At 39.4% G+C, this 15489-nt stretch overlaps 1 protein-coding gene across 4 annotated transcripts in view; it reads right to left on the minus strand.

The window, feature by feature from the left end:
• The window catches only part of pps (protein partner of snf), a 283257-nt gene that overhangs the window by 212577 nt on the left and 55191 nt on the right, over window positions 1-15489 (minus strand). For all 4 annotated transcript variants that reach the window (XM_067127353.1, XM_067127351.1, XM_067127352.1 and 1 more), the window contains exons 2-3: window positions 8941-9079; window positions 8243-8419 (exon numbers count right to left, since the gene is read on the minus strand). In XM_067127353.1, the coding sequence (XP_066983454.1) occupies window positions 8243-8419; window positions 8941-9079 (316 nt within the window). The remainder of the gene's footprint in view (window positions 1-8242; window positions 8420-8940; window positions 9080-15489) is intronic.

A 15489-nucleotide genomic window follows, 5' to 3' on the forward strand; every position in this document is an offset into this window, starting at 1 on the left:
GACAAAATTTTATCTGAAATGTCTTCTGAAACTTCCTCTTCTTCCTAAGGAGGGAAAAAGCAGACGAGAAGGCAAAGCTTAGAAAGAGGAGTACGATGAAGAAGACACCTGCTTGTGTATATTCACCTTACTCCACCCACGAGTCTTGCTCTCCTTGACTACAAAAGGCATTACAGCAAGAGGCAGTATCAGACCCTTCGTAGTGTAACTAAACCAGAAATGAGAACTGGAGGAGTACAGGAATGTCCACATCTCGAATGCAAACAGGGAGGTACAGGTTTACATGCATGCTCAGAAAGCCCTGTCAACCCTAAGGACACCAAAAGTCCCCATACAAGTGTGTGAATGTGATCATCAATCCCCTGAAGAAGGATGGCACTCACTCAAAGTCCAAAAGAACTTCCTCTTCTCCCATAAAAAGGAGGAGGAGGAGGATTCAGTCTTGATTTAATCCTGCCCACAAGTCATACTCTCCTCAGGGGGTAGGGCCAGAGGAGAAAAGCCTGTATTTTACACTGCTTGCCTACCCAGGTCACCACTGCCAGTGAGTGTGGGTGGTTACCTACTCTATGATAGTACAGTAAAACCAAGGACATCAAGTAGCTAAACACCCACTGATGTCCTCTACACCTTTTGTTGTTCACTTTCTTGTTCAAATACATGCTGAACAAAGAAAAAAAAACATACATTCAATAAAAAAAGAAATAAGAAGAGTACATTAAGAAAAGAAATAAGACAAGATGTATGAAGTTCAACTTTGCAGGCAGCAGGATCGGAGCAAGATATCCTCACTTGATGGCAGCCAAAGGTAAAAAGCTTGGTAGCAGTAGGGAAGTGGAGATTTCCCCAGCTCACCCTCCTACTGCCAGTTAACTACCATGTTACCAAGTTTCAACAAACTATTCCAGCATGCACTGAAGGATACTCTTTCACAAAATGGGATAGCTTGCACCTTGGTAAAAACAAATTATTTTTCAAAAAAATATATCATGAAATGGGGATGGCTTGCATCCTGGTAGAAACAAATTACTTTTCAATGACACTGTATATATAACATCTACTAAATAAATTTATATATAGTTATAAGACTAAAAAACCTTACTTTCAAGGTTCACTAGTTTAATTGGTGTCTATACATCACAGAGTTGGTTAGTATGTTGGCATTATTTTCCTAATTAGTTTTTCTTACTCATGTTATTACCTCGTGTGCAAAATTGTGTTATGTTTTAGCCTATCATGGTAGCATACTCTAAACACTTATATTAATGACTTTGATGTGTGAATTATAGCCTAATATTTTAAAGAATATAGCCTAGCTTTCCGAGCTGTACTACGGATATGGCTCATACTGTATATAATTAATGATTTTCAAGGCATGGAATGCACTTCTTTTAATCACTTAGCCAAAAGTGCAAAGTTATAAATAAATGCTAGAAAACACCAATCTCATGTTTACAAGCGTGAGCACAGCAACAGGTGAAAAGAACTAAACTTGGTTTTTTTTTACAGAGGCGCATTTGCACTGACTCGCAGGGGTGCCCTTTTAGCTCGGAAAAGTTTCCTGCTAGCTGATTGGCTGCAAGTATTTTGTCCGAATAGCATCATTGTTTTCAAATAATTACCAAGTAATGTGAATCGAAACTTATTCACTAACCTAAATTTCTCCCTCAGATATATGATTTGTCAATAAATAATGTTAACGAATAAAGAGATTATAAAGTATTGTGATGGTAAGTCTAAATTTAATAACAACACCCGCCGAAGTCAACGACAGGAGCTTGTTTTCGAATGCACGCTGCATAGTTGTTTTACTTTTCACATATTTTAACACCAACTGGGATAAATTACACTAAGCATAAGAAAAACATGTTATTGTGAACTTTCTTTGAATACCAGAATCTACTAAAAACATGGAATTAATTAAACTCACTATTGGTGAAAACTTCCGGGGAGGTAAAAGGAACAGCCTGTGGCGGCCTGGCGGGAAAATATCCCAGCTGGTTATCATTGCAGCATTTTCCTGATTTATGTCATTGCAGCTTTTTCCTGATTTATGTAGGTGTTGAAATCAGTGTTACGTTATCGAGATTACTTTAATGGCTATATCTGCAATTAAATAGTTTCTATGCTTCTTTTTGTAGGTGCACACTAATAAAAATATATTTCGCAGAAATTAACAACTTACTCTTTCATGTAAGTTACAGCAGACAATGCGAGATAAGAAAACTTTTTATTTTCTTATTTTGCGTTTTGTTCAGGACACATATAAGGTTAACATGAGTTTCTGCAGATATTTTGAGAAGTAAAAGAATATGTGACTAAGAAAATATACTACAGTAATACTTTGATCTTACACGATTCGAGTTGCGCGAATTCACACGCACACGAACTTTTCACTGAAACCTAACTAATGGGCTTACACGATTTTTTCACAGACACACAAAATTCTCGAGAAACCCTGCAGAAGTGGGTGTTTAATTTTTGAAGTAATTTACAAGTTTTCCTGCTTTTATGTGTAAAATCTGTATGAAAAATGCATTTCATTCTTTTATGTGTAAAATGTGTATGAAAAATGCATTTCATGCTTTTATGTGTAAAATCTGTATGAAAAATGCATTTCATTCTTTTATGTGTAAAATGTGTATGAAAAATGCATTTCATGCTTTCATGTGTAAAATCTGTATGAAAAATGCATTTCATGTTTTAATGTGCAAAATCTCTATGAAAAATGCATTTCATGCTTTCATGTGTAAAATCTCTATGAAAAATGCATTTCATGCTTTCATGTGTAAAATCTGTATCGAAAATGTATTATTTTTATTTTTGTACATGCATAAATATGATGCAAAGGTAATTTCAGCACATTCACTTGGTGTACTTTTACAAGATGTGATACCCATTTGCAAAGTTACTGCACTTTTCAAAGATGATACCCCTGCAGAAAAAGCTTGTTTAATGTTTGAAGTACATTTATAAGTTTTCATGCTTTTACCTGTAAAATCGATATGGAAAATTTATATTTATATTTCCGTACATAAATATCATACAAGTATTATGTCCATTTGCAAAGTCTTTGTCACAAGGACTTTACATGACCTTGAGATGAGGTTGTTCAGTCGCTCATTTGATAAAATGAATTCGTTAATGTAATATCAGAGATGTAACTAAGAGTTGTATAAGTGTCATTCTTTGAAAATTACTCTGTTCACCTCGGAGAAAAGTGCTGGTGCAATCTGTATGTGCATGTAATTACAGCACGTTCAGTTGGTGTACTTTTACAAGATGTGATACCCTTAGTTACTGCATTTTTCAAAGATGATACCCTGTAGAAAGTGTGTTTAATTTTTAAGTTTTTGTGTTTTTAGGTGTAAAATCAGAATGGAAAATTTGTATTTATATATTTACATAAATAAATCGATACAAAAGCAGTACAGTTACTTTATTACAGTATCTCTCTCTCTCTCTCGTAGTTAGCGCTCAAACATACTTTTACAAATTATTTCTCTGTACGTCATTACCTGTACAGTATAAATTTTACATTGATTGAATTTTACCTGTACTGTACTACCTTCTACGAACATTATGTACATGTTTTCGATATTTTATGGAATTGTACTTTTGTTGACTGACACGACGTTTTGCCTAGTGACACAAAGAAAACGGCTTTTACTCTTAAGTGGCAAAGAAAACGCCATCCCATGAATTAGGGGTAACATTAGTATACGTACGCACCTACTGTAAATGCGCTATTATGAAATTGTGCAGTACTCAATTTTTATGTCAACCATTTACTGTATTCCTTTTTTAAGGGTAATAAGCTAAATTTTAAATAAAATTACACTAACTTTAGTTCATTTAAAAGTTAGCTTAATACTTTGGGAGCATGATTAGGGTCATATTTAGTACTTAAACTCTGGAAATAAACATTTATTAGCATTTTTAAAGACCATGCCAAACTTACGTGAAAATTCACCTTGCACGAGGGGCTCCGGAACCTAACCTCGCGTAATTTGGAGGTATGACTGTATACACGTATACATTTTAAAGATTAGTAGGCTATAGGCGTCTACTGCCAAATACCAAGGCGGGGATGGAAGGGAGAGGGAGGGGTATCGCAGTCGTAACTCGGTGAAATTATGAATTCGTTTGTGATTTTTATGCAATTTATGGAACAATACAGTATCCTCAAACCGAAAATGGTGCTATTAACCCTTAAACGCCTACTGAACGTATCATACGTCGACTAAAATTGTCTGTTGGGTGCCAAGTGGACGTACCGTACGTCAACTACAAAAAATTTCAACCTTCGGTCAACTTTGACTCGACCGAAATGGTTGAAAAACGCAATTTTAAGCTAAAACTCTTACATTCTAGTAATATTCAATCATGTACCTTCATTTTGCAACAAATTGGAAGTCTCTAGCACAATATTTCGATTTATGGTGAATTTTTGAAAAAAACTTTTCTTACGCCCGTGTGGTAACTCGGCCTAAAATTTCAGAAATTCTTTCGTCATTTTGTCGTAATTTTTCCACTGTTCTATATTAGCCGTTACATAAAGTTTTATATATGAAAATGTGCGCAATTTCATGTACAATACAGCAAAATACAACCCATGGTTGTAGCTTTTATCAGTTTGGAAATATTTTCATATAAACCACGATAACTGCCAAAATTTCAACCTTCGATCAACTTTGACTCGACCGAAATGGTAAAAAAACGCAATTGTAAGCTAAAACTCTTACATTCTAGTAATATTCAATCATTTACCTTCATTTTGCAACCAATTGGAAGTCTCTAGCAGAATATTTCGATTTATGGTGAATTTTTGAAAAAACTTTTTCCTTACGTCCGCGCCAGAAATTCTTTCGTCATGTTGTCGTAATGTTTGCACCATTTTATATTAGTCGTTACATAAAGTTTTATATATGGAAATGTGCGCAATTTCATGTAGAATACAACAGAAAATAACTCATGGTTGTAGCTTTTATCAGTTTTGAAATATTATCATATAAATCACGATAACTGCCAAAATTTCAACCTTCGTCAACTTTAACTCGACCGAAATGGTAAAAAACGCAATTATAAGCTAAAACTCTTACATTCTAGTAATATTCAATCATGTACCTTCATTTTGCAACAAACTGGAAGTCTCTAGCACAATATTTCGATTTATGGTGAATTTCTGAAGAGAAAAAAAAAAAAAAAAAAAAAAAACTTTTTCCTTGCGTCTGCGTGCCGTAACTCGGCCGAACATCTCAGAAATTCTTTCATCACGTTGTCGTAATGTTTGCATCGTTTTACATGAGTCGTTACATAAACTTTTATATATGAAAATGTGCGCAATTTCATGTAGAATACAACAGAAAATAATTCATGGTTGTAGCTTTTATCAGTTTTGAAATATTTTCACATAAATCACGATAACTGCCAAAATTTCAACCTTCGGTCAACTTTACCTCGACCGAAATGGTAAAAAAACGCAATTGTAAGCTAAAACTCTTACATTCTAGTAATATTCAATCGTTTACCTTCATTTTGCAATAAATTGGAAGTCTCTAGCACAATATTTCGATTTATGGTGAATTTTTGAAAAAAAACATTTTCCTTACGTCTGCGCGGTAACTCAGCCAAACATCTCAGAAATTCTTTCGTCACGTTGTAGTAATATTTGCACAGTTTTATATTAGTCGTTACATAAAGTTTCATATATGAAAATGTGCGCAATTTCATGTACAATACAACAGAAAATAACTCATGGTTGTAGCTTTTATCAGTTTGGAAATATTTTCATATAAATCACAATAAACAGAAAAAATTCGACCTTCGGTCAACTTTAACTCGACTGAAATGGTCGAAAACTGCAATTGTAAGCTAAAACACTTACAGTCTAGTAATATTCAATCAATTAGCTTCATTTTTCAACAGACGGGAAGTCTCTAGCACAATATTTCGATTTGTGGTTAATTTTTGAAAAAAAAACATTTTTTTACGTACGAGCGTTACGAATTCATGCATCATTTTGTGATAATATTTTCTCTGTGTTGCTTTGATCGTTTTACAATTTGTTATACACCAAAATCATCGCAATTTAGTGTACAATACAAAGAAAAACAAAATAACCCGTTAGCATTAACCGTTTTCTTCACAGCGCGATTTGTATAAAATTATATATGACAAATTTTTTTTTGCGCTGTCACATATTTCAATATTTATATATGATAATGATATTTTTTTCCATTTCTGATGGTTGCATACTAAACTTCAGGCAATGACAAAAAAAAAAATGAGCCAAAAATGAACTCTTAATCTTAAAAACTAAGCGTGCTATGATTTTTGAAAAAAAAAAAAAAAAAAAAAAAAAAAAAAAAAAAAAAATTTCCGCTCAGCGCTAACTCACCGAACGCCGCATTTTCATACGGGAGACGTTTTTGTAAATAGAGGCTCGGCGTTTAAGGGTTAATAGAATCTATACCTTTACAACAAAATTAGCAAACCCTTTCTATACAGACTTACATCATAGGCCTACATACACCTAGCCTAACTTATATCAAGCATCAGCTACTGTTTACTGTTACTCCTTACCTGAAAGAGTTAAGCAAAATTTATTGCAATTGTAAAATAATGGTGTAAGACACATAGACATAGGCTAGCTTAGTTTGAAATGTGTGCAAGAAATAAAGCCATAATAAGGGAAGTACATTATTATTATGTAAAAGAAAAAATAGCCTCTTCATATTTATCATAATGATATAACAAAAGGCTTCAGCACAAAAGCCTATAAAAGATATGTATCTGAAAAGTTTTCTTGCCCATCAACATTTGCTGGCATGTGGATACCATATGAATAACTGGACCTACCTATCTAGGTAATTTTATCTAAATTTTATCTAAAGCCACAGGCTGTTCCTTTTACCTCCTCGGAAGTTTTCACCAATGGCGAGTTTTATTAATTCCATGTTTTTAGTAGATTCTGGCATTTAAAGAAAGTTTATAATAACATGTTTTTCTTATGCTTAGTGTAATTTATCCCAATTGGTGTTAAAATATGTGAAAAGTAAAAAAATTATGCAGCGTGCATCCGAAAACAAGCTCCTGTCGTTGACTTCGGCGGGTGTTGTTATTAAATTTAGACTTATCATCACAATACTTTATAATCTCTTTATTCGTTAATGTTATTTATTGACAAAACATATATCTGAGGGGGAAATTTAGGTTAGTAAATAAGTTTCGATTCACATTACTTGGTAATTATTTGAAAACAATGATGCTATTCGGACAAAATACTTGCAACCAATCAGCTAGCAGGAAACTTTTCCGAGCTAAAAGGGCACCCCTGCGAGTCAGTGCAAATGCGCCTCGGTAAAAAAAACTGAGTATAGTGTAACCAAAACAGCAAGTCATGCCCCAGTTACTTGAAACTGCAGCTGAATTAGTCGAGGAACCAGATTAAAAAGGCATATTTGTGGAGATCTACATGTAAACTACTTGTTATTTATTTCTTTGGATTCTACATATTTTTTTTTGTTAGTGTATATTCCAATAGGCTAGCCAAGGTTATACTAAAGCTTTGGGGTACCCTAACCTTATGCCTGGCTATTTATTCTTTACATGACTGGATTTTTTATGTACCGACGCCCCTTTAGACCTATTAGTGCAGTTAAAAGAGGGGTTACTGTATTATCTCCTTGTAGGTAGCCAATTAATGACTAACTTTACTCTGATACATAACAATATCTAACTTTACTTCTGATATACCATATCTTAACAATGAGGAAATGAGGGTCTCTGTGCTGTTAAATGTCCTGCAGTAGTCATCTATCTTTTCTTTCCTATAGTCAATAAAGTGCATCACTGACTTATGGCGACACCAATTTACGGCGGATTCAATCTTACGGCCTTTTCAGTGCATTAATGGCGTTTTACAGCGCCATAAGTTCATGTTGCATTAAGTTATGGCACTTACAGCGCCGTTGATTTGATGGCGCAAACGGCAAGGATAGGCATCAAGTTAACAGTGCTGTAACTTGATGCAACATCAAGTTACAGCACTGTAAGCACTGATAACTGTATCTGGTATCTAGTAGTGACAATGCATCAATTTAACAGATTTTCCTATGTAAAACAAATTGTATAAATAGTGCCAGATTTTATTAAGCTTTGAATGCCAGAAAACATACTTGAGCATTAGAAAGTTAACTTTTTAAAAATTCCAGCTCCAGCAAGTGTTTTAATTCCTTACCTTCCAAAGGTATTGCAGGATACCCTTCAACAGTAAAATTAACATGCGCTGTGCCATCAGCTGTTGCAACAATCGACGGACTTGTGACAATATCACCAGGATTTCCAATCACTCCTCCAACACCACCACTACCCATTCTGACAACACTAACCTGGGACCCATCTGCCCCATGGCTTGCTGAAAGGTTAACAATTAATAAGAAGAGATGCAAGTACAGTCTAGTAGCATTTCAGAAATAATTTATATATAACAACAATACAAGATCACACAGTCCAAATTATGCAGATCAACAACTGATGATCTGATCAAATCTAGGCCATAAAGCCAAGCACTAGGACACTTTCAGCCTTCTGGCAAATAAGACAATGGAAAGAGTTGGAGTGGTTGGACAGCAAGATGAAGAAAACAGGAAAATAAAGATGTACAAGGATCCAAAGGTGTAACTGGGAGAAAACCCACAGTTGCAATGAAAAACATTTGTTGGAGAGGATAGACAGCGAAATTGAAGGAAGTGGGAATAAAGGTGAAAAATAGGTAAATGAAAAATAGGTAAAAAGTGGGTGCAGTTAGGGGCCCGTGGGATGTTAAAAACACCCTTTAGTAAAGCATAACGTGCACATGTGATGCACTGTTTTGATACTATGAGTAAATATGAGAATTATGTTACTGCTCTGCAGAAAACATGAAAACATCCTTACCAAGTAAATTCTGCAATTCGTCTTGATCTAGGGATACGTTTCCTGTTTCATTGTTGACTATAATTATTACAGTCTTTCCAGAACTTGAATTTCCTGGAGCTGACACATCTGAACAGTCTTTCACAAATGAACTGGACATCTGCAATATAAGAGTTACAAATAACTAACATTTAGCATACGTATCAACACTCTATCACATCACTGAAGAACACTTCAATAGTTAGGCATTAACATTTAAATATAAATACATAAACTTGATGTCTTTCATGCAGATTATCTTCGGCAAAAGTTGTTCAGGTAACAAGGTACTTAATTAGCAGCAAGAGAAAGGTGTGGGGGGTTGGAGGGCAAATCTACTTCCTCGACTATCAGCATCACTTTACCTTTGGCAACAGATCTGTTTATCTGAAAAATGCAAATGAAGAATTTGCAATTTGTTCTACAAGTATACACACCTTTGTCTTTCCTATGAAGACACATTCCTTAGGTGGGAGGTATTGTCCATGTAACAATCTTAGTACCAAGAAATGTCAGATCCCTTGTGACATGTGAACAGGGAAAGATGATGACTCCTACACCTGTACAGCAAGGCATATGTAATGTTGAAGCTGAAAAGTTCATAGGCCAGAGTTTGGCTTGTACATTGCCTTGCTCAAAGAAATTTAAGTGAATTAGTTTTCAGGTGTGAGGAAAGAGGCCAGCTCAGAAAGCAGGAATATCACAAACTAAAATGATCTACCCCTGATCTACAGTTAAAAGATGGAAGAAGTCTCCCATACTAAATACTAATACCAGTGATAGGAAGCTCTGTTGTGTACCTGCAAATGGCTCGGCCACTGCATATACAGCAGTAAGCTGCTGGATGGAAGAGGACACAACCCTTCACCACTATAAACCTTACGAAGATGATGTTCTGTCCAAGAGGAACTCACACAACTACTTGTGTTGAGCAGCAACCGCAGGTCCTTAGAAGAAAGTACCCAAGGACTTTTGGGCAAAGTCTCAGATACAAAGTCTGACGGCTCAATTTGTCCGCCAGAACATTGAGTTTCCCTTGGATAAAGCATGTTACTTGCACGTTTTTCTGGTTTACCCAGAGAAGAACCTTTGCTGTTTCGTACAGGGAGAAAGAGTGAGTCCCCCCCTCCCCCCGCCATTTCTTGATGAACGCCAGTGCAGTTGTGCTGTCCAAATGCGCTGCAATAGTCTTTCCGCACACTTCTGAAGTGAAGCACTGTAGGCCTAGAAATATTGCCTGTAATTCCTTCACATTTATGTGCCAATCTTGCTGTTCCTGGGACCCAGTACCTGACACTTCTTTTGTCCCTGAAAGAGCTCCCCCAACCTATATTTGAAGTGTCTGAAAAGAACTCTAGGCTGGGGCTCAGAGGAAGAGATTTCCCTTCTGTTAGCCTCTTCCTGGAGTTGAAGGTCTTCTTTGATTTCCATAGCTATCTGGAACACAAACGAGCCTGGAAACTTCCTCCGATTCCAGCTGGCTCTTAGGAAGAACCGAAGAGGTCTCAGATGTAGCCTTCCCAGAGACAAACTGCTCCATGGACGAGAGGGTAGCCAGATGGGTCATCCATTGATTGGCCAAGCAAGAATCCAGTTCCAAAAACTTATTCACTGTCTGAAAACACCTTTCTATTCTCTTCGGGACTGGGAAAACCCAAAAATCCCGAGAGTTGATCATCAATCCTAAATAAGGAGTCTCCTGAGGAGTCAGGAGAGACTTGTCTCGATTGCTAAGGAGACCTAAGTCCTGGGCCAAGAGAAGGGTTCTGCGAATGTCCTCTGTGCATTGAATTTCCAAGCGGGAACACAGTTAAAAGTTAAGTATATCTTAGTTTTACCAGACCACTGAGCTGATTAACAGCTCTCCTAGGGCTGGCCCGAAGGATTAGACTTATTTTACGTGGCTAAGAACCAATTGGTTACTTAGCAACGGGACCTACAGCTTATTGTGGAATCCGAACCACATTATAGCGAGGAATGAATTTCTATCACCAGAAATAAATTCCTCTAACTCTTCATCAGCCGGCCACGGGAATTGAACTCGGGCCCATCGAGCGACAGTCGAAAGCTCAACCGAGTCGGCCGACAAAGGGCTTACAGTCGTCGAGGTACAGAGAGATCTTTATCCCCATCAGATGAAGCCACTTTGCAGGGGGAGCTAATACCCTGGTAAACACTTGAGGGGCTGTTGAGAGACCGAACCACAGAGCCCAAAACTGGGGCACCTTGCCCTGAAACACAAACCTGAGGTACTTTCTCGAAGCAGAATGAAAGTACACGCCCTGCATGTCTATGGACGCCATCCATTTTCCCTGGCAAATGGATGCTAGAACTAACTGGTTTGTTTCCATCTTGAAGGCTGTCTTGTTGACAAAGACATTCACTGCACTTATGTCCAAAACAGGTCTCCAGCCCTCATGAATTGGGTACTACAAAGAGATGGTTGTAGAATCCGGAAGAATGAATGTCCTCTACTACCTCTATAGCCTCTTTCTGAACAAGAGACTAGACCTCTACCAAGAGAGCAGCAAATCTCTCTGAGCCTGGAGAGTAAGCCGCCAATATGACAGGCTCGTGGACTAGAGGTGGTTTGTTCACAAACGGGATAGCATAGCCCTCCTTCAGGACAGACACTACCCAGGATTCCACTCCTTTCTGTTCCCACCATTCCCAAAAGAGGAGGAGCCTTGCTACTACCTGAGTACAGAGGATTATATCCTCACTTCTTGGTGGAAGATTTAGAGGAAGACCTCTTGATGGAACACTGTAGGAAACAAGTACTTGCTCTTGTCCTGGTGTACGGTCTAGATCGGGAGTTCTGACAGGGAGTAGTCTGCAAAGGAGTCGAAGATCTGGTTGGAAGAGCAGAAGAATCCTTAGGGCGTCTCGCAGATTGGGAAAGCAGGTCCTAAGCGCTCTTTCTCTGCAGGTCAGATGCAATGTCTAAAACTGTAGCCTGAGGAAAAAGAGCGTCTTGTCCAAGGGGGTGAAGAGAAGAGCCGACCTCTGAGATGGAGTGACCCCTTTCGATGTAAAAGAACACCACAGTTCTCTTTTCTTAAGGACACCCCTGGTGTGAAGACTAGCCATCTCCTATGCACTATCACGAATGCCCCTGTCAATACAGGAAAGCACTCCTGAAAGGTCCGAAGAGGAATCTTGAGGCAAACAAGAGCAGTCTCTAATCCTGCGAGCTAAAGCGCCCACCGCCCAGTCGAAGAAGCTCATTACCTCAAACACTTTAAAAATATTCTGTAGATGAGCAAGTTCCGAAGCCAAAAACAATTTTGGCTGATGAGAAAGCTGACCTCCTGGCCGAATCTATAAGACCAGAAAAGTCTCCCGAGAGGAGGCAGAGACTCCCAGGGAAGGAGCTTCTCCCATAGCATAGAATCTATAACTCAACCTAGACAGCTTGGAGGACGGAAAACAAAAAACTGCTTTACCTTGCTCCCTCTTCTCTGCAAGCCACCCTTCTACTTTGCTCAGAGCCTTCTTCGCTGAGGAGGAGAGAACCAGCTTAGGTAACTTCGAAGAACCAGCTGAGGGAGCTTCCACAAAAAAAAAAAAAAAGTTGAAGCAGGAGAGGAGTCACTGGCAAAAAGATGCTTGGAAAGGTGGCTAACAGGAACCTCAATAAGAAGAGTATGCAAACGAAGGAACATCCTGATCCGCTATGACCTCTTCAGAAGAGACAGGTCTGAGATGCCAGAGGTGCCTTCTGAAGCAAACTTAAAATGTTGTCTAGCCTGCTGCTCTGGATTGGATCAACCAAAGGAGGAACACTGTCCAAGATGACATAAAAATGAGAAGGTGGAGGAGTGGGTGCTAATGGGCATTCAGGAAGCACTGAAGGAGCGAGAGCCAAAGACGAAACTTGATGGTGAACAGGCGCCAATGAGCGCTCATCTGCAACTGGGAGCTTGGGTGCTTCGACGCTAGCTGCTGGCCACTTGGGCCAGCACAACTGAAGAAGAGGCTCCCTTGTGAAATGAAGAACATCAACGCAAGCAGGACAAACTCCTCTACGGTGATCCCTCCAGATTATGCAAAAAGCCTTGTCTAAATGAGCAAGAACACAGTGGCCCATACTTGCCCCTAAAGTGGCTAAAATGATTACCTGCAACTAACTGAGTGCCTACTTCTCCCTTCAAAAAGGACAAAACCCAAAGGACTTCTTGTGAAAAGAGAAGAGGTAGTGGAGGAGATCTTGGTGAAGAAGGGAAGGCGATGGATGGAATGCGCATCCCTTCCTCACTCTGGTCTGGACTCTTCCCTCAGGGTTATGTGAGAAAGACCCTTGTCTAAATGAGTTGGAATGGGGTTGCCCACACTCGCCCTGCCAGTGGCTGAAATGATCACCTGCAGGTACAGGCAGTCCTTGCTTACTGGCAGCATCGTTTAATGGCATTTCGGTTTTTCGGTGCATTAAGTGGTTTAACAGCAGGCAAGTATCCAAAATGAGAAATTTTAAAAGTAATTTGTATTTTTCCAAACAATACAAACCTGAGGTCCTTTACATAAGGAATAACTTTCAGCAAAGCTGGAACAGCTGTTAAACTTTCGAACAAGGTGGTTAGGCAGTTACCTACCATCTGGTAGGCAGGAGTCCTGCCTGCCCAATTGTAAACATTCCAATCTGCCTTTCGGCACAGGTATCAGATTGAGGGGTGGCATGAGGTGGGCATAAAACTGTAATGGACCTCAGGTTTGTATAGTTAGGGAAAATACAAATTACTTCTAAAATTTGTCATTTGTTCCTACACAATATACAGACCCTCCATCTTTTACATAAGGAAGACACATATTGGTGGGAGGAATCTGAGTGAGTCTCTGAACTGACTGGAGTTTGCAGCACCTGGGTTTCTCTTCCTGGTCAATAGAGTGAGGAAGAGTAGCGTGCCTCTGACATATTGAACAGAGTGTAAGAACTGCAAGATCAATTGTCAGATTTCTGGGCCTTTTTGAATGAATGAATTATAATCTCACATGAAAATGGGCTAGGGTGAATCTAAGAGTTGGTGAAAATATGGCAAATATAAGCACTGGGTTTGTCGTATTGTCAGGGTCTCCTTCCTCCCCTTGCTAGAGGAAGGAGCAGGATTGCCTCTATATAAATCTAAAGATAGAAAAATAGAATGGATGCTCGATGTGAAAACTTGACTGCATCGGCCCCCAGTCCCAGCATGTGATGGCTCAAATCCTGCTCTCTGCCCAAAGGAAGAGGTTGAAGGATGATGAGGAAGGAGGAGGAGTAGATGCCAATGACTCTCACTTCCATAACCATACATCTTAGGCGAGATGCTACCTGTCCTCTTAGAGAAGCCAGGTAAGCTATGCAACTTGTTGAGCAGCCACCACAAGTCCCAAGGGAAAAGTGTCCAAGGACTTGTGGGTAACGTCCCGAAGGTAGAAGGATGTAAACATTGGTCTGTTGTTACCATACCCCTGCCTAAAGTACCTGAGGAACTGACAGATTCTTCCGGAATGCGAAGAATGGACTAATGCCCCTGACTTCGTGAGCTCTTGGGTGGAATGCACTGATGTCATCATAGCCAGCTGCAGAGTATGCTCTCCTGATCGTCTCATGAAGCCAGAGAAATCGTGCTCTCGGACAGTTCTTTCTCTGATGAGCCAATACTAATGAAGATTCGTTTACACCCAGGCTGGAGATGTCAAGTCCTCTTAAGATAGTACTGCAGCACTCTAACAGGATACAGTAGCTGCTTGTCTAGATCATTATCAACAAAATCCTCTAGGGATAGGGACAGGATCGTGAAAGACTCGAACCTGGCATCAGGGACCGACGGGCTCTGAGTTTTCACAACGAAATCTGGGACAAAGTTGAGTGTAACTGATCCCCCATCCCCTCAAGTGTTTAGCATCGAAGGGAAGTCCATGAAGTTTGCCTACTCTCTCTCTGCCAATGGCAGGGCAAGCAGGAAGACGGTCTTGAGGGTCAGATCCGTCTGATGACTCTCGTAAAGGGTAGTACGGTGCATGAGTCAGACTCCTCAAAATGAGAGTCACATCCCACGCAGGGGGCCTGAGGTCCCTCGGAGGGCAAGATCTTTCAAAGTTTCTCATCAGTGGTGAAATCTCCAGAGAGGATGAGATGTCTACTCCTTTCAGGCACAAGATAGGCCAAGTGCGACCCTATAGCCTTTTACAGCTGAAATGGAGAGAAGCTTCTCTTAGCAAAGGAAGACGAGGAAGTCCGTGACCTGCTGAACAGTGGCTCCGACCGGAGAGACCCTGTCTAAGACACCAATCAAAGAAGACGACCCATTATACCACTGCAGAGGACTGTCTGAGGTATCCAGACATCTCCGTTGCTGCACGGCAAGAAAAGCCTCTCACTCGCAAGAGATGCTGGATAGTCTCCAGCTGTGAAGACACGGACTGCACTGCCTGATGGTAATGCTCTCTATGTGTGGTTGACACAGAAGGTCTCTCTCTCTCTCTCTCTCTCTCTCTCTCTCTCTCTCTCTCTCTCTCTCTCTCTCTCTCTCTCTCTCTCAGGCCGGGATA

This window comes from Macrobrachium rosenbergii, chromosome 25 (assembly GCF_040412425.1).
Source record: "Macrobrachium rosenbergii isolate ZJJX-2024 chromosome 25, ASM4041242v1, whole genome shotgun sequence".
In the NCBI taxonomy this organism is placed as follows: Eukaryota; Metazoa; Arthropoda; class Malacostraca; order Decapoda; family Palaemonidae; genus Macrobrachium; species Macrobrachium rosenbergii.